The sequence below is a fragment of the Cryptotermes secundus genome, unplaced genomic scaffold, assembly GCF_002891405.2.
Source record: "Cryptotermes secundus unplaced genomic scaffold, Csec_1.0 scaffold1278, whole genome shotgun sequence".
In the NCBI taxonomy this organism is placed as follows: domain Eukaryota; kingdom Metazoa; phylum Arthropoda; class Insecta; order Blattodea; family Kalotermitidae; genus Cryptotermes; species Cryptotermes secundus.
The window spans coordinates 307,116-330,298 of NW_019727419.1; the positions used below are offsets into that span (position 1 = coordinate 307,116).

At 39.4% G+C, this 23,183-nt stretch overlaps 1 protein-coding gene across 1 annotated transcript in view; it reads left to right on the forward strand.

The window, feature by feature from the left end:
- The window catches only part of LOC111864783, a 61,681-nt gene that overhangs the window by 35,638 nt on the left and 2,860 nt on the right, over positions 1–23,183 (forward strand). The window contains exons 2-6 of the mRNA XM_023852292.2: positions 10,732–10,998; positions 15,800–17,746; positions 18,195–18,432; positions 21,673–21,893; positions 22,292–22,410. Of these exons, the coding sequence (XP_023708060.1) occupies positions 10,752–10,998; positions 15,800–17,746; positions 18,195–18,432; positions 21,673–21,893; positions 22,292–22,410 (2,772 nt within the window). The 5' untranslated portion in view covers positions 10,732–10,751. The remainder of the gene's footprint in view (positions 1–10,731; positions 10,999–15,799; positions 17,747–18,194; positions 18,433–21,672; positions 21,894–22,291; positions 22,411–23,183) is intronic.

The following is a 23,183-nucleotide window of genomic DNA, read 5'->3' on the forward strand; positions in this document are numbered from 1 at the left end:
GGGTTTCTAAGTTCTAATTAAGAGCAGCGATATGACTTCGATCTTTCGTAAAAAAAAGAATTCTTCAGAAAACTAATCAATAACAAAATTACCATGGAGTTATTGCAGCACCAACTTCCTATGTGCAAACTTAATAGGAAAATTAAATTCTACAAACACTTTAGTTACCTGGCTTCCACGAAATTAAAGCTATATACGTGTAGATCATGTATTACAATTGGTAGGACTTTGAACTGAAACTTTCACCAACTCGTTCAACGTCCTGCTGAATACATTTCTCTGTGGTAATGTTGGCAACGTGCACAGCTCATCACGAACAGACCCTCTTAATAACGTACATTCACGAAGTGTATTGGAAAACTTGGCTGGTATAATCTTTAGAACAGGGAGGTGTATGAGAGAACACACACGACAAAAATATTACACTAATCAATGTCTATAAATTGTCTGAAAATTTTCCAGACCTAAGAAAAACTTTTTAAGCATTCAATTATGTGAGTTTTGTAGTTCCCTCTGGATTAAAACTATATTACTACACATCAGCAAAAAATATGACTGCCTCTGTGATATAGTGGTCAGAGTTCCTGGCTACAGATCCAGAGGTCCCGGGTTCAATTCCCGGCGTTACCAGATTTTCTGAGAAGTACTGGGTCTGGAACGGGGTCCACTCAGCCGCGTGAGGATAGTTAAGGAACTACTTGAGTGGAAAAGTAGCGGCTCCGGTCCAGAAAATCGAGATTAACGGCCGTGGGGATCCGTTGCGCTGACCACGTGACGCCTTCTATCCACTAAAGTTGGCACTAACTTTGCCGACAAGTGGCGGTCGCTCGGTCGGTATAGTTCGCTTGCGGACTACAGGCCACGGTGTTCGAGGAAAGTTTATATAAAATAATGTTGAGAAGTATAGATAAATGTACTAAAAATTACTTAAACCATTAGCAAAATTATATGGCTTAAATATATGTTTACGTTAACAGAGGAACAATTAGCGTAAGTGTAAATGTGCGAAAACTGAGATGAAAATAACAAAAGGAGGAAATTTGAGAGCATTGGATGTACAAGCATACACAGACCAAAAGAAATAGAAGGACTACTGAAACATGAACACGAGAAACATAAGATCGACCGCTGAAGATAATTTTATATAGGAGGACATGGAAAGACAATGCAAAAATCCCGAGTAAAATGAGCACGGAAATCACAGAAACCTGCAAGACGATCAATATGAGGAAGGAAGAAAGTTGGAATGTGATTTCAGAAGCTGATACACGCATTAAGATGCATAATCTCTAATACAGAAAGAATAACATGAATATAAATGTATAATATTTAATCAAAATCTAGACCGAATTTATAAGAATAAAATATTTCGCGGATATTCTGAGCATAGCCTTAATCGTTATTCCAAAATGCAACTGAACAAGCAACTGAATCGTGGCTTTGTAATATAAGTGTGTCAGGTTCTGCCCACATTTATCTTTGTCCAACCATAAACAAGCACGTGTTCTGAAGCATGTGTTTACATTGCATGTTAAGTAGCCAGGATATTGTTCCGTGACCTGATGACCTATACGCAGTAGGTCAGAGACCAGAACCCCCGCCCTCTTGGCCTATCAGTGTTGTTCAAGACATGGAAGTACACTCAACACTCTTCCACGGAAATGGCAGTGCTTTTAATGAAGGCAAATGCATTTGTATTGTTACAAAACGTGAGATAAATGATCGAGGCTTTTATTTTCTAATTGTGTACCTTTCTGTCTCGAGAGCTCTGTCAACAATATGTTGATATCAATCACTGGATTTTTATAATTTCATGGCGGTCGGTACAGAATGATGAAATACATTTTTAAATTTAACAGGTGCAGAATTTGACTGAATATGTCATGCCCGCTTGTCTATCAGTCTGACAGCATGTCATGACACCGCTATGAGATAGAAAATGTGAGCAAAATTTTATATTGCTATATGTTTTACTTTTAAATAAGTATGAGGGTATCTATAAGTAAGTTACAAACGCATATAGAACTTAAACAAATAAGAATACTGATTTGAAAAATGCTTTTATTTCTCAACATAATCTTCCTGTACACTGAGGCACTTGTCCCATCATTTCACAAGCCCCTGAAAACCAGCAGCATAAAATTCTTTGGGCTGATGTCGGAATCAGGCGGTGACTTCCCTTTCTACAGCTTCATCGTCGGGAAAATGTCCAGCAGAAAGATGGTGTTTAAGAGGGCCGAACAAATGGAAGTCGCTTGGAGCAAGGTCGGGGCTATACGGAGGATGCTTGAGGACTTCCCACTTGAAATTTCGCAGCGTCTCATTTGTCTTGTTAGCAGTATGGGGACGCGCGTTGTCATGCAAGAGCAACACGCCTTTGGTGAGGAGTCCTGGTCGCTTCCGTTGAATGGCCTTACGAAGTTTCCTGACGATGTTACAGTAGGAGTCGGCATTTATGGTTTGTCCTTGAGGTTGGAATGCGGTGAGCAGTATGCCTTCGTGAACCCATTCACCGCTTTCCCACCAATATCCTCTTCTCCTTACTAATTCAGCCTACCAATTTTGATAGATTTATTTTTTTCCGATATATTATCTATATTAAAATGAGATGTAAAATAGCATATAAACTAGATATTCTCATGTGAAACTTTACATCGTATTTTATCAGCCTCCCAAATTAAGAAACAAAGGAAATAAAACATAAAAAATGCCAGAAGGAAAGAGACGACAGGGAAGACCAAGGCGTAGGTGGGTGGACAATATTAGAATGGATCTTAGAGAGATAGGATTGGATGGTATGGATTGGATAAATCTGGCTCAGGATAGGGACCAGTGGAGGGCTTTTGTGAACACGGTGATGAACCTTCGGGTTCCATAAAATGCTGGGAAATTCTTGAGTAGCTGCAGAATTGGCGGCTCCTCCAGAAGGGTTCAGCTCCATGAGTAAGTAAGTAATTCAAATAAACAAAAATCAAACAAGGCAGTATGGTGCCTTGTTTATGAAGTGTGTGTGCCCTTAATATTCTCTCTGATCGAAATATTATGGCGCTCTGACATCGTGAGTGATGTCTCTCTGCTTCTACAGAGTAACCTTGACTCGTATTCTGCGTCATTCACTTCGTACGTGGCGTCTTCACTCATACAACAGACACCTCAGTCACCAAGGCACAACAGATGTATAGATTGATGGTCATCAATTTCTCTGTCAATACCAGACAAACAGCGCCAGGAGATGCCATCAAAACGGATGCACCTTCCTTGAGCATACTTCAGCAAGGATGTTAATTTGACAGAAATTCATAGATGTACTCAGGTCGCGCGCCGAACGTAATATTCAAGGAACTTATAAATTTAGTTACATTTAACTTCCGAAAATTGCTGTGCAAGCAGAAAAGGGCTGGGTCAGAAATGGTAACCGAAACTGCAAGATGAATCATACCGTAATGTGAAGCCCGGTCAGAGCTATCGGACAGTTCTAGAATAACAGCAAAATAATCATTCTCCTTTCAGGTTGTATTTCTTCTTTTATTCTGCACAATAAGGGCACTGAGTAAACTGAAGAGGTTATGTGGTGTGGAAAGAAAAATTATAGAAAGGCAGTGAAGAGTGAAGGTCCACGACGTCTAAGGCATGAACCGTCTTCGCCAGCTCGGAACACTGGGATCGTGGGTTCGAATCCAAATCGAGACAGGGGTGTCTCTATGCTTTAATTCTGTTTGTGTTGTGTTGTGTGTAGGTAGCGACCTTGCGATAAGCTGATCTCCCGTTCAAGGAGTTCTACCGACTGCGTATAAGATCAAGAAATTGAAATAAAAAGCGGCCAAGGTCCAAGGGCTGTACGGTCATAGAGTCATAGAGAGAGGGAGTGTGTGGAGAGCGAAGAATGTATGGAGTAGCGCTAGTGGGCTATACGTATCCAGATATTTGACTGAAGGAATTCAAGAAAGGATCAAGAAGAAATTCGATGAGTTTATCTTCTGGGATATGACGTTCCTCGCCTCCATCTTCAGGGTCGAAGAATTAGCCAAGCAAGAAGCCAGCATGAAGCAGATAAAAAGATTTGAAGTTTTTAAGGAGAATACATGTGCTGGTACCTTCTCTGACGATCAACCGCTTCAATGTTGAATTAGAAACCAACGTTTCAGAGATCTGCGTCTCCATAATCAGGGTTGACGCTAATTATCATCCGAAAACATTTTAGCGCAACTATATAGCAGTACTACGAGCTTTATGGTGATTTTTACTTGGCTTATTAATCGCATTGAAAATGGAGGCGACATGTTCCTCTGAAACGTCCGTTGAATTCAAAGTACTACACAGCCTTATATCCCAGAAGAGAGAAAGAATCCTTCATAACGGTCGCTATGAGGACCTCAGGTCCTATAAGGAAGATATTCAGCCAAAACATTTAAGTTACTCACCAAGTAAAAACAGTGTTAAACGTCTTAAACACGTTTGCAAACAAATTTCCTAAATATATAAATATGACATTGACATATATATATATAAATTCATTTTCTCTTTTTGTCTTTTTCTTTTGTATTCGACTTCGTCTTGTGGTGCATTCTTAAGGTATGAATGAAAATACGATTTTTTAACTTTCACAGAGACCTGCATATAGATATGGTTCGACAGACCTATTCGTTTCAAGATCTGGCGAGAGTCAATATCCTGAGTTAGAGTCTGAAACAGCTGTAACCACTTATGCCTGGAAGATTAGAACCAAATTCCGAAGGTCTGTAAAACTAATTGAGTAATTTTCGGAAGCATTAGGATACATTCATTTCATCAGTAACCTGTCATATGACAGATACGACAGGTCCACAGTCTCTTCCAAAACAGTTCCTCCACTTAATGCGACCTAGAGCTTTCTCCTTCAAATAACATAACAGAAAATAATGTTTCCAGTTACGTCACTGAAGTGGAGAGAATACAAAAATTACTCCTGTCAGAAAGTAATATCGCCACGGAAATATGGATTATTAATATTCATCTTTTCCGTTAGAGACGTCAAGTCGTGAGCTGACGGTTAAGTACATAGAAAACATAACCAGCTACTCATTAGTCCGTAAACACACGCTTACTTACTTACTTATGAAGCTGAGCCCTTCTTGAGGAGAAGCCAAATCTGCAGCTACTCAAAAGACAATATTTAAATAAATGAATATGAAAAATGAATTAAATCTGCATAAATGTAATATATTTTTAAATTATTTCCTTACGATATGTGCATAGCACACTCCATATGAAATATAAACTATTATTCCAACTATATTTTACAAGCATGTATCAAAACTTTTACGGTGTTACTTGATTAGTGTTTTCATTAACTACAAATGTGTATACCTCGGCTAACTTTAATTTTCTTATGTAATTGGTTTTAATTTATTGACTTGTTATTAATTTTATGCTATCACTCCCAGTTGTCTTATCTTAGTATTTAGTTACTAACAGTATTAGCAACACTCGTAATATTTCATAAATGTATGTATATATTTCAGTCTTCTTTAGATTTATGCTAACAGATTTATTTCTCATATTTGTATTTTGTTTTAATTATTTTCTGTTCCTTATATACGCGTCCATGATTTATTCTGACCGTTTTACAGTGCATACATTTATTCACCTTACTCTTCTCTCTTGCACTATATGTTTCAGCTGTATGCACTGTAAGACGGTCAGAATAAATCATGGACATAAATCAGTGCAACAGGATGCTAAAATATAACATTATATACTCGTGCTAACTTTGTAATTGGCCACTGTGCTGTGAAGTTATTGCAGTTATAAACATTAATTGAATTGAATTGAATTATTATGTTTGTTTGTTTAGTTATGTGAATTAATTTGTTTTCCTCCAGTGCTTACCTTTAATTAGTCTTTGACTTTATGTTGTGTTTGTCCAGTATGTAACTACTTTTATCTACACTGTGCTGTGTCTGTTATTGGCCTTGCGGCTGTTGGCTCAGCACATAAATAATAAATAATTGAATTACGAGATTTCTTAAATGATGTACTCAAGAAATTTATTCATCAACTCGAACCGAAAGGTCAAATGGACACATGTTCTGGAACATTCCGAAAAAATGTTACGGGTGACGATCTCCATCATTATTAACCAGATTTAATTTAAATTTGAAATTTGATGCTTACCGTAAAAGCTGTTAACGTAAGTTTCATTTGAAGACTGCACTAGGCTAGATGACATTAAGATGAAAGAAATTAAGAAAGTAGTGAAATGCAGTCATTACAAAGTAAAGTAGGCGAAAACAAACAAAACTGGATAAACCGTAAGGATACAATGACTGATGAAAAATACCGTAATTATTCTACATATTGAAACGTTGAGACCACGGAAGACCTTGGAAAAGAAGGAATGAAAATATTAATTTATCTAGAAGTATCTATAATGTAAAACTGTAATAATATGAATACTGCCCAAATTATAAGACATTCGTATAATATTTTGAAATGTTGCGCCAAGCCGAGCCCCCCCCCACACACCAGCAGTGACGCGGCGGGTGGGTCGGCGNTAATATGATCCTCTTGAACGACGAGACGTTTGCAATAAGAAATAAAACAAAATTTTCTGAGAAAAATTAATCGCCTACTTTCCCTGATAAGACACGGGCCGCATAGAAAACTAAGCGTCCAGCATTTCTTCTATTGTTGCGTCTGTATCCACTGCCGCGCCAACGTTTTTACCAAGCCGTTGCGTAGCAACGATAGGGTATAGACATATAGACACAGACTGATGGGAGGGGTTTATGAAGTATGCCGTTGGAATGGGCTCATGTGCTATGATATACATTTCAAGTTTCATAAAGATTTGTTCAGACATTCAAAAGTTAATGAGAGGGGGCATTCACAGACACACAGACAGCATGGTGATCGCATAAGCCTACTTTTATTTTTATAAAAATAAGAGCAGTAGGCTAAAAACGAGAGGAACCCTGACCTTATTAGTTTGCATCGTCGAAGGTATTTGCCTTACAAGTGAACAGGCAAAATACTGGTAGAAATCTCTATACCACGGAAGTCCCGCGTTGGAACGCGTCCTGGAAAATTCCAGATGGCAAATTTATTAAAAAGAAAGACATGCTAACGATTCCACTTCTGAGCTCCAATATTGCACATTCCTTGGCGAGCAGCTCCGCTGACAGACGGCCCGAATACGCTCCCTGAGGAAGCGACCTGGAATGGCGTCCCGGCGCAAATAACGCCCACACTACAAGTACACGTTCTCTCATAAACAAAAACTTGACACATATAACATATACGCTGTTCTTTACAAACGTAACTTTTCTGTTATTCAGTCAGTAAGATATTCGAACCAGAAATAAACACAAACTAAGACTCTCACAGTCACGAATGCAAGAAGCTGACGTCAAGCAGAACTGCCTGCATCTTGCCTGGATTTCTCATCTAACCTGAGGATGAAGGCGACATCGTAACAGTCTTCCTTCTTTCTCGTAGTGACGTTTCCACGCTTGTGACGCCACTCTTTTGTTGATCTATCGAGTTTCGATGGAATTACTAGCTCTAGATATGTTGGTATGAGCTGATTCTCCGTCTATGGCTTGTTTGGGGCCTTGCTTAGGCAGGAGAACGCGAACACTGCGATGCTGAATCAACTGTAGATTATTATTACACAATGACGATTTCTTGTTTTATTCTTGCACACTTATTCAAATCAACTTTGTGATAATTCGTATTTGCTTATAAAGGCAGCGGTTTCATTTTAATACTTTTAAATTTTTAGAAAAAAATAATGTATGTCTGCTTTAAAAGAAATCTTAACACTGCTTCACAGATATGAAGTCAGAGCGTCCGTACACATTGAGAACCTCACTAGAGTCATTTAGTGGATGTAGCGTTATGATGCTAAGAAAATTCAAATCATTTTGGTTCACAAAATTTGACTTTTGATTGGTCTGTATTGTAATGGATTTGATCAACCTATTGCCAGGCAACGGTTCCGTAAACACGGTCCAACATGCAACAATAGATGAAACTCTGTTTTCTATATGGTCTGCGCCAAGCAACACTATAGTGTAAATGTTTACTGTGTAGTCTCCCCCGTGTGGAGGCGGGGTCGAATACCTCCACCGTGACCCTGCAAGTCGTAGGAAGCGACGAAAAGGGAAGTCTCGTATCTGAGACAGTAAAATATGGTCGCGAGTCCCAAGGGACTCCGACCCGAGAAAGATCGCTCTGGCAAGGGCCAGCAGCATATGCACAAGACAGACCCGTCCTCTCGTCAGAGAGGGCGCCCCACGAAAATAAAACAGTAACTGTCAAACGGTAATAATTAATATCTGGTCATGAGCCCCAGATGGGGCTCGACACCAAGATTTACTGACTGACTGACCGTCAGTCGCAATGTGACTTTGACTTTGACTTGTGTAGTCTGCACCACGCAAGGGTACAGTGCTGTTTTCTGTGCGTAGTCCGTGCGGATGCTATACGAGTATAACGCGCTTGTAACGAAGGAATTGACAGAACTGGGCCAGAGTCAGTTGTCGGTAGGACATAGCCACGGGAACTTCGTAGTTGGAAAAGAATTATAAGTCAGCCTGAGAAGACTTAATGTGGGACTTTACCCGTATATATGCTGTAGTGCAGTGATATTGGGAACGTGAGGCTTCTATAGTGCCTGTGTTATAAATCCATTGTCAGGAAACGGATAGTGAAGACATTGTAAAGGCGTAGCCATTGTTGAGCTGTTACCTAGCAACGAGTAGTGTAAGCAGACGCTGAAGGTCTACACTGCGCCATATCCCAGAAGACGGCATTCTTCATAGTCACCGCAGTGAAAACCTCAAATCTTACACAGTGTTCCCACAACTTCAGTATATTAACCTGATATTTAACTTAAAAGCTGAAGAAAATTACGGGAAAACTTATACTAAAATCGAAAACATGTCTATTTTTTGGCAGGTAATAAATATTATGCCACAACAGCAATAAATTCCCCTGCAAAGCTAAAGTAGCTAAGCTAGCGTGATATAGTCTGGATTTCAAACTTGCTTAAACTACCTGGTGGGATAAATTAGTGTCTATGAGAGAACCAGTTCCGTGACATGGGGCTTAACTGGTATTTTCATGCGCGTTCACGGGCTACGGCTGAAGTAACTGATACACGTTTGATAAATAACTTTATAAGGATCAGGGGAACACCTGTAAAATGTGGAGCATATTGTCCATAAATACACTCCATAAGTCTGTAGCTTAAATTTGTTTGAAGAGAAAGTGTTCAGCCATGCTGAGATGCATCTGACTTGAACTCCGTATCTGGACAGGAATGTATGTTAATTTACTTCCGAGACAAAAGGAAACCATCCAACTATTCTGTCACCAACTGGCTCATTGTTTCTTAGGTTATGTGACCCTTTTACTATTATCAGTACCGTTATAATATTAGTTTGTGTTAACTATATACGTACAAGTATACATGTACTTGTAAGTGATGGCACACTCCGATCGACGAACACAACATTCTGTCTTCGGAGTTTTTGCGCCGTCTAATTGCAACATCACTACATGTTTCTGCCTAGCTGGTCATCTTCAGGTGTACAGGTGTTGTGGATAAGCATTCTGATGTTCACCGTAATGCGGTTTTCTTTCCTCTTACTGCAGTTGCCTCTGGTTATTTTGGTTATGCTGGCTGCACGTGGTTGCTTTTGGCACACAAGAGAACTCCAGCCCCAGCAAGAATACTCAATGCAGCCATGACCAGCAATCCAAATGAAAACGAACGCATTTCCGGTATTGCAATAACTCACACTTCACTGGAAATGGGACGTAGGATTGTGCTTGCAAATAAGTAGCTATAGCCCATTTTAACGCTTTAATGTTCATAATAATTTTATGTACGAGATTTCACCAGATATAATTTATTTTGAAATTCACAATAAACTCAGTTTAGAAAACGATTTTCCAAATGTCAGACTGATCCAACAGACTATTTATCTCCTTGTTTCTCTTATTTCTCATAGTAATCTTCCGCATGGGAATCTAATATTGCAAATACGTTATCTATTGTATTGTCAGTACCTGCAACAGCTTACCTTGTTCACAAGAGCTCGTCACAATGTATCATCCTGAGCCAAATGAATCCGGTCATACCCGCATAATTTACTAATTTAATATCTATTTTATTATCACCCGCCAATTTTTGATCAACATAACCTAAAAATTTCGTGCATTGAGAACAGCAGCTACCAGCATACCCGTTACACTTCGTCGCGACTGATTCTTAAGTTACTTTATAAAGTTATTTTATACTACTTCCATATACTGGACCACCTCTGTGGTCTAGTGGGTAGTGGGTCTGGAACGGGTTCCACTCAGTTCGTGAGGATAACTGAGGAGCTATTTCAAGGAAACCGCGTCTCCGGTCTAGAAAACCGAAATTAACAGCCGTGGGGATTTATTGCGCTGACCACGCGAGACCCTCTATCCGCAAAAGTTGTCACTATCTTCGCCGACAAGCGGCGGTCGCTCGGTCGGTATAGTTCACTTGTGGACTACAGACCACGGAGTATGTTATATATTGCCGAATTAAGTGGGAGGACTTCTAAGGAAGCAGTCGCGGCCCACTTGAAGTTGTTATGCAGATATATCTGACGAGACATCGTAATAGCCGATAACCCAATCAAGATTCAAACCATTTACTTCACGAATACACATCTAAATAACTTCTGATAGCCATGTACATTTTCTTTGCAGGTCGGCACTGGGTTCGCATCATGCAATCCTGGACTGCCCTATTGTGGTGCGTGTTAGTTGTAATATCCCTGACCGAAGGGCAAGATGAACACCCAAATGACAGCCTGAAGACAGCTATCGAGGCAGTATCGCGCCGCCAGCGAGATCTGGAGGGTCCAAGACCCAACTATTATGCCAGTGGAGGACTGTCTCCGTACCGCTATGCGGACAGGGATACTGAACCGGTGGACGAGTTGGCCTTCCTAGCAGCTCCCCGGGACTTCACGGGTAAAATGGTGTGGGGTTGTCATGGCATGCATGAGTCATCTGACCACTGTATACAATCCGTACAGTCAGTGGCGGCTTGTGATCGCCTAAAAACACAATTTAACGCTCTCCCCAAGACTTGATTTACAAAAGGGGGGAAAATGTGTGTTCCCATTTAAATGTTCATATTTTAATAGCTTACTTTTATGTTGCGTAGTGTCTTTTGGGGGAGGAAAGTTTACGCTTATTTGTGTTGATAAGAACGTGTTAAACAAGACAGCCGAACTCACTGTGACGTACAACTCTTGGCAGAAATCCAGTGTCCCATGGACCAGGACACTGCTATGCTCATCTGTCCACGGGTCGATCTTACAGACAACGCCAATGCGTGCTTCAGCAGGAATGGGTACAAGCATAAACGACTTATACGACACTAAATCGTTTCGAAATTGTCTTCAAATTCATTTCGATACATCATCAACTGAATTTCAAATGCCGTACCTAACAAGAACCAGCATTAAAATTACATTCCTTTTGCTTCCGTAATATCACCTTCAAATTGCTAGTAATTCTACACATTTCTGCGTAGGCAGGAAGTTTCTAACAAATGTTCAACCGCTTGTCACTCAAAATTAAAACGTAAGCGCACATATACATACGTATACACATACACATACTAGTATCATAAAATTATATTTAATCCCTCACAAATACAGAAACACAAGAAATTTAAAAGTCAGCATGAATTTTTCTCCTTCTGTGGCCGAGTCATTTAATTATCTATAGCGCATGATAAAATAACGGATGTTCAGAAGTGGGGGGGGGGGCACGAGTACATAAGGAATTTCACGAGGGCCGGAACTCCTGGCCCAAATGGAAACGGAACAGACTTTTGAGGGAAAGACGTGATATCCATCCGACGCCATCATCAGGTATAGAAGAAACTTCAATGTGAAACAGAGAGTAGCCCTATAAAGACTTCTTGCAGCATTATCATCTTCTCCGAGGGTTCTGAAAAAGTATCACGTAACACAAAATGTAAACAGATTATAAGTTAGACTTGTTTATGAATGAAAACAAATTAGATATTCATCAAAATACTTCTACATATCAAGGCATTAAATGTTGGTTGGGCCTGGCCTCCCGAACTCTTAGACACGAGATGCTCCACAGTATAACCATCGTAATTTTATCCACCAGAGGCGTCAGATGAAACAGTCTTCAGTCCTGCGCTAGATTTAATTAAAATGTAATATGAAGTTATTTCATACGGTCCTAGGGCGACGACACACCAAGAAAACTGGCAACCGCAATTTCCGAGAACTGCTAGCCTGAGGAGACTGCGTTGCCATTTCCTCAATTTGCGCTGTTCCATTCAGTACCATGTGTTCAACTCAGGCTGATAACAATTTTCGGAAATCGCGGTTGCGTTGCGGTTGCCGGTTTCCTTGGTGTGCCCTCGCCCTTAGTCGTATCAATATGGAATTCTCAAGGTTTCGGAGACTGTCCCCCATCGTCATAAATTGATATCAATGTTACCCAGTAACTTCAAGAGTAGAATACTCATGCCATACTCTGAAGGCTTCACTGCATTCAGTTGTCCTGAAAATTCCAGAAAATGTGGCTAACTACGGACATGCGAACATAACTGGAAAACTACCATAGAGCTGCCACTCTGTGCTTGGAAACGCAGTAGGTAATTTTAGGAGTAAAGAGTTTCCTAACAACAAGAACACCTTGGAAAATGCACAGAGTACGCGTATCTCACAGACATGTATCGTAAACATGTGTATACAGGATAAATACCTTTTTTTTATTTTTATTGCTAGTGGGGTGGGACTAAGTCCCTTGTATTGCGGCCACTTCTGGCCTATTGTACTAGCCCCAGATGATAGGTGATGGTGATTGTGGAGCAATTGGTGGAATGAAGATTGGCAGGGGAAACCGAAGTACTCGGAGAAAACTTGCCTCGGTGCCATTTTGTCCACCACAAATCCCACTTGACCAGACCCGGGATTGAACCCGGGCAGCCGCGGTGGGAAACCAGCGACTAACCGCTTGAGCTATGACGCGGTCAAAATTTTCCCTTAGTTGGATTCTACTTTTGTCAGTCCAAATGCGTCACCAGGACTACAGGCCTGAGCACTTCCCCATTTGAATTAGAATCTAGAAGGAGATTATTGTCCACTTACATGTGTACCTTTTCAATCTCTCTTGTGCATGAGCCATGCTTTCCTCACTTACCTCTTTTAGGTTCCTTAAATCGTCTGAGGTAACAATTTCACGGAAACACACACAAGAACTATCTGCAGCTTTGCTTAATTTTTAAAACATTTTGCTGAAAAAGTAGTTCTAAATCTTGAATTAACATCACAACATACATTTTGCAACCGTAAATGTCACTTCGGGTTTGTTAAAATCACATATAATTTAACAAAATTCTATCTGCTCATCCTTTCATACTAGTATTGTGTTCAGTAATTTCAATATATTTTTCTCCAGCGCCACTTCTACGTTTTACTTTTTCAGTCACTGCACATAAATTAACAAGAAATTCTCCAAGTCAAATATCATTCATCCCACCGCTTTGAACACCGTTCAATATGTAAACCACATACAAGTACGTAAACACCACAAAATTACACTCATAATCCACAGTTCGCCACATGCGATTCACGTCTACAACCCTACCTAACATGCAGTAGAATGTTCACTGAGGTTGCATTTTTTTGGAAATTGAGCCCTGACGAGTGAATTACGAGTACGATCTGACCAAACATGTCAACTTACGTAACCTGTCAACAAATCAGAAATTCTTGAAACCACCCGATGCATTCGTGTGTCAGATGGGGATTACGTTGTAGGCGCGAATATTTTCAGTAGAAAAGAGAAACCAATTCGAATGAAGCAGCTTACTGGATATCATATGCAGCCAGTATAAACAAGACAGAAATTTCACAGATTTTACAGAACAGGAACTACGTGGGAATTTGATATTAGATACTTAAGAAGAGCGTGAATGATGACGACATATTAAAACATCGATTTAAAAGGCTAACAATTATTCAAAACACACAAATCTTACACATATGTGTTCATATTCAAGGCACACAACTCTATTGGAAGAAAAGTATTGAATACAATTTGTAAAGTTCAGCACAGCACAAACCAAAGCCCAGGAATGGGCACCATCCTGAATTAAGTCAATTAACGTCCCATCTCCTCTTCGATCTTAGAAGTGGTTGCCTTCCACCTGATTTCACATCGTAATTCTGTAAGCATTTCTTGTCTTCCCAATGCATGACTTTAGAGCATAACTGCAAGAGGTGATTTGCTAGGTCTTTGTGATCAAAAAGTTCATACATATGTGTCCGATTTTGGACGGTTACGAAGTTACGACCTTTTAAACTCAGAATAGAAGGTAACAATTACTGACAATAACCGAAACAAAATAATAAACCAGCATAATACATGATACATTTAAAGTATGAATGTAAGGTTAACTTCGTGAAATTACCTTTAATTTCCTCAGTTTGGTGCTTAAAGCTGATTTTCGAAACTGCAACCGCCGGCCGCAACACAGGCTGCCGCTCGGTTGTGAACCGCGCCGGACATACCAACCCACCACGCCTTAGGTGCCTCTCAAGTGTCGTGATAACGAGAACGCTGTCTGTAGCTGGCTAAAAATAGCGACCCGCCAGCTGACAGACGCGGTTCACACGAGGGCGTGTACGGGAATGAACAAACGGTCATAACTCCGTAACCATCCAAAATCGGACACACGTTTATATGAACTTTTTTGATCACAAAGACCTAGGAAATCACCTCCTGCAGTTATGTCCTAAAGTCGTGAAACACTCTGTATATATATATCCAGTCCATTGCAGCCTCATAGATTTCACCAGTCTGCAGACATGGATTCCTATTTCAAATTTGTTCTATAGGGAACCCTCAGTACGCTCCTGAAGTATGGCACCAAACACCTGAACACCCTGCATATATATATATACGTATATATATGGTATGTAATGTCTACATGTTTTAAATCTCAGCGTGCTTACTGGTTACGCATCCTCGCTGAGGCAAGTCGTGCTTTCCTTTACTCTGTTCAGCCGAGTTCTAGGACAGTACATAGGAACAGATCACTATCAGAAGAGTTCTACCTACTGCGATGTAACGCCATGTAGTCCACTGATAGACAATCGACGTTTCGGAGGAACATATCACCTACATCTTCAGGGAAGAAGAATAAGCCAAGCAAGAAACCAGCATGAAAGTAGGTGACAAGCAAAGCTCAATGAGGTGATAGGTTCCTCCCAAACATTAAATCCCTGAAGATAGAGCTCTTAATAACCACGGCTGTGAGAACTTCAAATCTTACATAGGTCCCCAAATTCATTTACACATGCTTCTCTGTATAGTCGGGTATGAGTCTGCAGTAACAACTGCTCACTTGCTCTATAATCATTCAGAAATTTCCCCAAGTACTTCCATTTCCTTTGTCAATTATCATTCAGCCAAGGCTCCAATGGCTACTGCAACTGGCCTCTATGAGGAGATGCAGTGCTAAGGGGTTCAGTCTCATCCCATCCTAAAACTAATAAAATAAACTGTAACTAATTTGTTATCAATGGCTGTGTAAACAATGACAATACAAATAGACCCTACTAAATGACATGATTTTTTTTAGAATTTTAAAACAAACAGTACACATTTAACATTTTGCTTCAGAAGTTTAAAGAAATGCATGTGAAGAGGCTCTGTTTTGTAATTGTTATGTGGTTATTTCTTAACGGTGTCTGAATTCATTTTAATATGACAGGTGATGGACAGCCTGAGAACATCGGCTATGGCTACCAGAAAACCATAGCTAGTCCTCCAGGGATATTCCCACCTCAGACTACACTTGTGAGCGAACAACCGCACTCTGCCAACAGCAAGGAGCTGAAGAAGCTTCTCCTGGAGTACCTGGATGACGAAACGAAAGGTGGTCGAGAAGATGGGGCCACTGATGAGGTGGATGAAAGTTACTATCACCGCAGGGGAAAACTTGAATCTAAGCATTCTCCTTTCCGTGAGAGGACCGGGGAAGAGCACCATGCTGTGGGCAGATTGGAAACAATGAGGAAAAGGGGAGATGAACTTCAAAGTTTTGTACCTACTTCGTTTCGTGAAAGAGTTCACAACAAACTTGTCGACGATGCAGAAGATCGAAAACTAAAGATTCTGTCAGGTGCACTAGTGAGGAAGTTCGAGGAAGAAGAGGAGGAGGAGGAGGAGAGAAGAGATAGGGAAAGAAGTACAATGAAGGATGAAAATAGTGAAGAAGAATATTTAGCCATTCTACGTTCAGTGTGGGATAAGTACCGTAAGAATAATCCAGATATGATAGACATTGAGGACATTTCAGAAGGAGATGTTGACGAGATCCTAAATTATCTGGGAGACAACACCTACTTGGATAATGAGGATGTGAAAGGCATTAAAGAGGAGGCGAGAAAGAGACAGTATAGTAGAGGATATGACTTCTTAACTCATAACGCCCTTATGGGAGGCTGGGGTGTAGGCGGGCACCAATTCAAGAAGCGCTGGAACCAGAGGTTGGATGGAGATGAGAATCAAAAGGGTAGCTTCCTGTACTCACTGAAATTTGTGTCCCCAGCTGCTAATCGTGAAGCCATAGAGTCTCTGAAGGATGATGATGGTCTGGATCTACTCGATGAACGCGATGAGGACATTCTGCGACCTTCATCTCAGCTTAACATCAGGGAACCTGATCCTTGGTATCAAGAATTGGAGAGTGGAGAAGCTCCAGAAGAACTCTCCAGTAACTCCAATGAAGATGAGTACCAGAGATTGGCTTTGGCCCAGCAGAGTGATCATCAAGCTGGACTGTCAAAAAAACGTCTTGTGTCTTTAGCACAACCCAATTACAATGTCAGAGGGATATTCCCTTTTACCGAAGTGTTCCCAGCACCAGAAAAAAAGTACTTGTATGACACAGCCATTATGAAGAAGAGGTACCCAGTCACAAAACGGAGCTCCAACTTTTACACAAGTCCGCCACTGCTCCATCATAAGAAATTTGCCTTGATGGATAACTCTGAGAAACGCAAAAAGAAAAATGCTGTTGTCACTACTGACCCAAAAGTTGCACGTGAACTTGACCAGATATTCTCCTCTCCCACAGCCAGTGATCAATCGCAATCTAAAGAACACCTGAAAGAGTCAGCGCATAGTGAAAAGAGTTCCGACAAAATTCTGGTTGACACTGAGCATGTTGCTACAACACACACACCAGTCGTGACCAACAGCTCTACAGTTGCTGAGCTCAAACAGAACACCACAGATCACCATGAACAACAGCATGGACCTGGTTCAGAGGAGAGGATGATAGAACAACCTGTGACAATGAGCCGGGCTGAACCCCCTTTGGATATAAAAAAGAAATCCATAAACTGGTCAGATTACTTTGGCATTGATCGACGTAGGAAGAAGACTGGACCTAATGGGGACAGAAATGATTCTAAAGCAACATCCAGTGACCATCCTCTTGACAATGAATGGCTACTGAACCGATATTACAAAACATTTGCCACGTTCACAAACCCCAGTAAGAAGCTCCCTACAACACACTCCCATGAGCACATACAGAGCAAGAAAGCTATCCTAGAGCAGCCATTTGACACTCGAGTGTTTGACACTGACATTTTCACCAGGACTGCCCAGGGCGAAACTTCAAAGAAGAGCAACCAGCTTGAAAATTCAGGTATTATAAGTGTGACTGTAATTTTGTTGTTCTGCATGTGATTAATAACATGCAGCTGTACATACACAACAGATTTGAAATAAATGGGACCTCTGTTCAATATTAATATTAAGTCACAACAATAATAATGCCTGGTGCCAAAAATAATCTACAGTATTTTAGCTAATTATACGAATATCATATATCATGCAAAACTGACATATTTTAAGAAAAATATGATTTCAGATTTTCATTAAAGGACTTCTTGATATGATCATAATTATTTCTGTTACAGACAAACAAGTGGTTGTCTACTTATTTTTAATCTGCAGCTTAATTCTAAGCTCATGTTTAACAGATACTATGGAAAAGGCTTTCTCATATTCAGTTTCAGAAACGATATTACAGACACACACATCATCATAATCAACTGGTTAATCTCAGTGATATATTTGCAATTTTGTTCCAGAGCAAAGTGAGGAAACAAGAATTGATAATATGGATGCCAAACTACGTAATATTGAAGAAGTGATCGTAAATGAAGCAGTTAAATACACTGGTGCACATGAAGGCACATCGGATACAAAGGAAATTCAAGAAGTGAAAGATAAAGTGCTGGCTCACCTTGCTACTGCATACAGTCTGGAGAAAATGCGACAAGCTTTGAGGGAGTTTAAGTCAAGCCTACTAGCCCAGAAAATGTCACGGTATATACCCTGCTCATTTTCACTAAAGAATCTCATAAGGAACCCCATTTATATAATTTAACGTTATTCATATTCCAAAGGCATAGATTTTCTTCTTATTCATCCTGACAATTCCTTAGGGCCTGTTACACTCGTGGGTTTCCTTTCCACCTCTTCATTAGACATTCTACTGATTTTTGCCCTTGGGTGGACACATATGTTTCACAATTTTATTAGTTCATTTTTACAGCAAATTTCAACATCTGTTGAATTAGACATCTGTCTAATACTTTGGGAACATAACCCAAAAGTTCAATGCAACTACCACCAAACCAAAGCCCACAAGTGGGCATTGATCCTGAGTCAATTCTATCCACCGCCCAGCTCCATGTCAGTCATCCATGACTTTCCAGACATTTCCCCACCACAATTCTCTATGCATTCCTTCTTTCTCCAGTTCTAGGTAAACATCCAGTATATAATAGCCTTCTACATTTCACTAGCCATCAGAATGTATACATAGGACATGACGTTGATCTCATGCCTTCTGACAATGGTCACATCTGACTGAAACATGTAAAGGCAGTAAATATCTACAGATTGAATTACACTGGATGGTGTTATCAATTATTATACAATTTAGTTTACTAGTGTGATGGACCAGAATGAATGTGGCTTTATGAAACTTCATAATATTTTGAAGAATAAAATTGGATATAAGAATATAGAAAAAAAAAAAAAAGGTCTACTTCTTCGAAAATATCTGATCCATTCATAACTTCTTAGAATCGCATAAACATGGAATCATATGATTGCATTTTAATCTTGGAAGATAAATACAATAATATGAAATTTTAAATTATGTAAATTTCAGGCATGTTTTTAAAAACTTAAACAAAATGAAATCAACTGACATAAATGCTCAGCAAGAGACAAATTCTAAAGTAGTGAAATCACATACTATAATCTTAATATTCACTAGTTAATGTACAGCATGAAGACCTACAGTGAAGTTTATGTGTGAAACTCAGAACAGTCATGACTGTTTCCCTTAACAAGCTCTCCAACTTGTCACTCAGAAACCTGTTATCAACCAGTAACTCAGCTTGAAACATGGTTTCATGTAAATAACCTTTTAATAAATATTAAAAAAAAACAGCTGGTATGTCATTCCATCTTAGTAAAAATAGGTTTGTAGTTAGACCGCAGATACTCTATAATAACTTGGAAATTGCTTACTCATCAGAACTGAGATTTTTAGGTATAGATATTATAGAAAGCCTTAAATGAAATACCCACATCCAGTCATTATGTTCAAAACTTAGTAAAACATCCTATATAATTATATCACTAAGAGGAGTTTTGAGTCCAAATATGTTAAGAAGCATTTATTTTGGAAAGTTTCAATCGTTATTGAGATATGGAATAATATTTTGGGGGATGAAGGTGATAGTATAAAGGTATTTAAAATGCAGAAGAGGGTGTTGCGAATATTAGTGGACTTGGTAAACAAGAATCATGCAGGCAAATTTTTAAAGATTATGGCATCTTCACGGTCACATCTTTGTATATCTTAGAGGTGTTATGTTACATAAAAAAGGACAAAGCAGATTTGATCCAAAATATAAATATTCATAGTTATAATACAAGAATAAACAAGGATTTTCATGTTCAATTCTGCAGAACTACATTATTTAAAAAAAAGTGTGGTAAATATGGGGATAGAATTGTATAGTAAGGTGCCAAACAAAATAAAGAACTTGGTGGGTTTTCAGCTTTTAAAAAAAGACTTAAAATCATTTTTATTGAAACACTCTTTTTATACGATTAATGAATTTGTTAGTTTTAATAAAAAAAGTGGAGGGTGCAAGTACTTATGTTTGGATGTCATAGCAATTCATGAGCTGTATATAGTAGTTTGTATATTTTTTGGAATGTTGTATTTATACATTGCTTATGATTGTAACAAATGTTGGTAGTATGCTTGTAACTTTGTACATTTATTTTGTTAACTTGTATTACCGAATGACATGCCCAAGTGTTACTATGTAGCAAAACGGATGAAATAAAATACAATACAATATGATCTTCAAGCAATATATAAAACAAATGTATCCATATAATTGGCAGTAAATATTGTCACGTGTTGGGTGTTTGTAACGCGACAAATAACTTCACGCCGTCTTGGAACTAGTGAATTTACTGCACTTTCGCTCTTACACTTACACAATTTCACAATTACTGCCATCTGCAGTATCACAATTACTTCTCCTGCTGTATTCACTTCCATTCACTCAATACAAGTCAACTCGTAGCTGCTGGACTTCAACCCATACTAAATGCTGCCGTACTCAATAATCGTAACTCTCTTTCTCTCTTTGCTTCTACATTCCAAGTCCAAGTCCAAGTCACATTGTGACGGACGTTCAGTCAGTCAGTAAGCCTTGGTGTCAAGCCCCGTCTGGGGCTCGTGACCAGATATTTATTACTGTTGAACGTTACAGTTTTGTTTTTTTGTGGGGCGTCCTCTCTCACAAGAGGATGGGTCTGTCTTATTTACATGCTACTGGCCCTTGCCAGCGCAGTCTTTCTCAGGTCCGAGTCCCTTGGGACTTGCGACCATATTTTACTGTCTCAAATTTGAGACTTCCCTTTTCATCGCCTCCTACGACTCGCAGTGGTTCTACACTTACAAATGCTCCTCGTTATGTAGCTTCCATACTGACAACACAGAAAATAGTTACGTGATAGCTACCACTGTTGTGCGCCGTCACAGCCTAGAGGGGAGGGGTTTACTGAGCATTGCATAGTTACGGGATGAGTGGGGTATGTGACATCACGCACACTTCCTGTTGCGCCTTCCAAGCGTTCACAGAGTGGTTGCCTAGCAACGTGCCGATATAATCCGCAACTCTCATGTTGCGTGCGTGCCCCGAGGCCTCTGTGGTTCAACAGTTCCTGCATAGAACCAATATGCCACAATATTTTAAATATCTAATAAATTTATTTGGGTTATTTGAATTCATATTGTTAATAACTTATTTTTGTTTCACTTGTTAATTCATGTCTCTTAGGGTCCAAATCCCTCCCTCATCAATCTGCTCAGACATTTTCATTCTTGCCACAAAATGCAAAGCCAAATTTCAGACTAATATGAAACAAAAAGGGGGGAGAAACATTTTAATAGATATGTAATGAGAAACAGTGTTCTGAGGTTAGAAACACTGAAAAAAGTCTTTCATGTGTCTAATGTTGTTGCAGATACAACCCTGAGAACAAACATTTTAGTGGTCAAGATGAGAAGAAGAAGCGAGTGGCTGTGAAAAAGGAAAAGGCAGAGAAGGATGATGACAAAAAGAAGAGGGACGATGGCCAAACTGAAGAGTCAGATGAAGATGTGGGAAAGTTCCTAGATGGACCAGTTGTGATGCAACCCTTATCCGAAGGCGATATGGGCAGACATTTTGTAGATAATGTCAATGGTAATAAAGTTTCAATATGTACCAGAAACATATTGCTATCATAGACTGTTCAACAGTTCAACAGCTCTACAGAATCTGAATGCAAACATTACAGTTATATTTCTCAAATGGTGGTTCATAAGCCTGTAATTGCTTTTGAATTAAATGTCACTTATTCCTAAAGAACAAAATTATTACTTTCACAATAGATGCTGAACCATCACAAATGTAACCCATCAGTTGTAATGTACATATACAATAATATCAGCAGTTTTCAAGGTATACATGGCAGCGACTATTTCTCCAATAAGTTTATTGAATGGTAACTTAGAGACCAATTTACAGTTGTAAAAGACTGAAAACTGCCACTAAATATCACATCATTACTGCTAATGTAAATATGTGACTTGTTGCCACAGAAGAATGCCCAGTGCTGGATGCAATTCTCAACACATGTCAAACTACAGAAAATCTAGTTGGTGATCGTGGGCAGTTGTTCCTTCCACTCTGCAGTCTACACCAGATCTGCTACTTGTGTGTAAGTACAAGTGCATCATACTGCAGTGACTTTACTGGGAAGCTTATGGGTTAATCTCTTTCTAACCACCTGCAACAAGGACTGTTCACATCATCCCAGACTCTAATAACTCCAGAATAACTAACATTTGATAACAATAATTTAGTTTGCCCAATTAATTCTGACTTCCTAATATGATTACACAATTTTGATGAGAAAGCATATCCCTGAGTCCATCTAAAGTCAACAATGGAAGTAGTAAGGAAAACTATAACAATGGCAAAATGAAGTCCAATTTATCCAAATAAATAAAGTACCACACCAAGTACTGTGAAAAACCACCACCCAGAAAAATAATTTGAAGTTTTTGGAGACTGGAACCCTGGAATCACACCATAGTATGTGTACGAAATATGTGACACTTCATAACTCAGACTTGATTCAAATGCATGGACCAGGACTTAAGAGCATCAATACAGGCAATCTTTAAATTCAAATAGTTGTATCAAATGTCTCAAAAATCACTATTAGAAGTGTTCATAACAAAACATTTTTTCATTAATACTGACATCTTCTGCTTCTCTGAAATACTTAATGTCACAGGCAACTGGTTACCATGCCAGCTCCATACCTAGGAGGCTGCAAGTTTGGTTCTTGGCCCAGAGACCGACTATTCTGCATGATGTTTTACATTATTTTCCTTAGTTCCTCTAGGAAAATAGAACATTAAAACAGGCTACGTCCTCTTTCTTCCCCATCCATTTCAATCATCAATCATATCACCGTTTGATAGT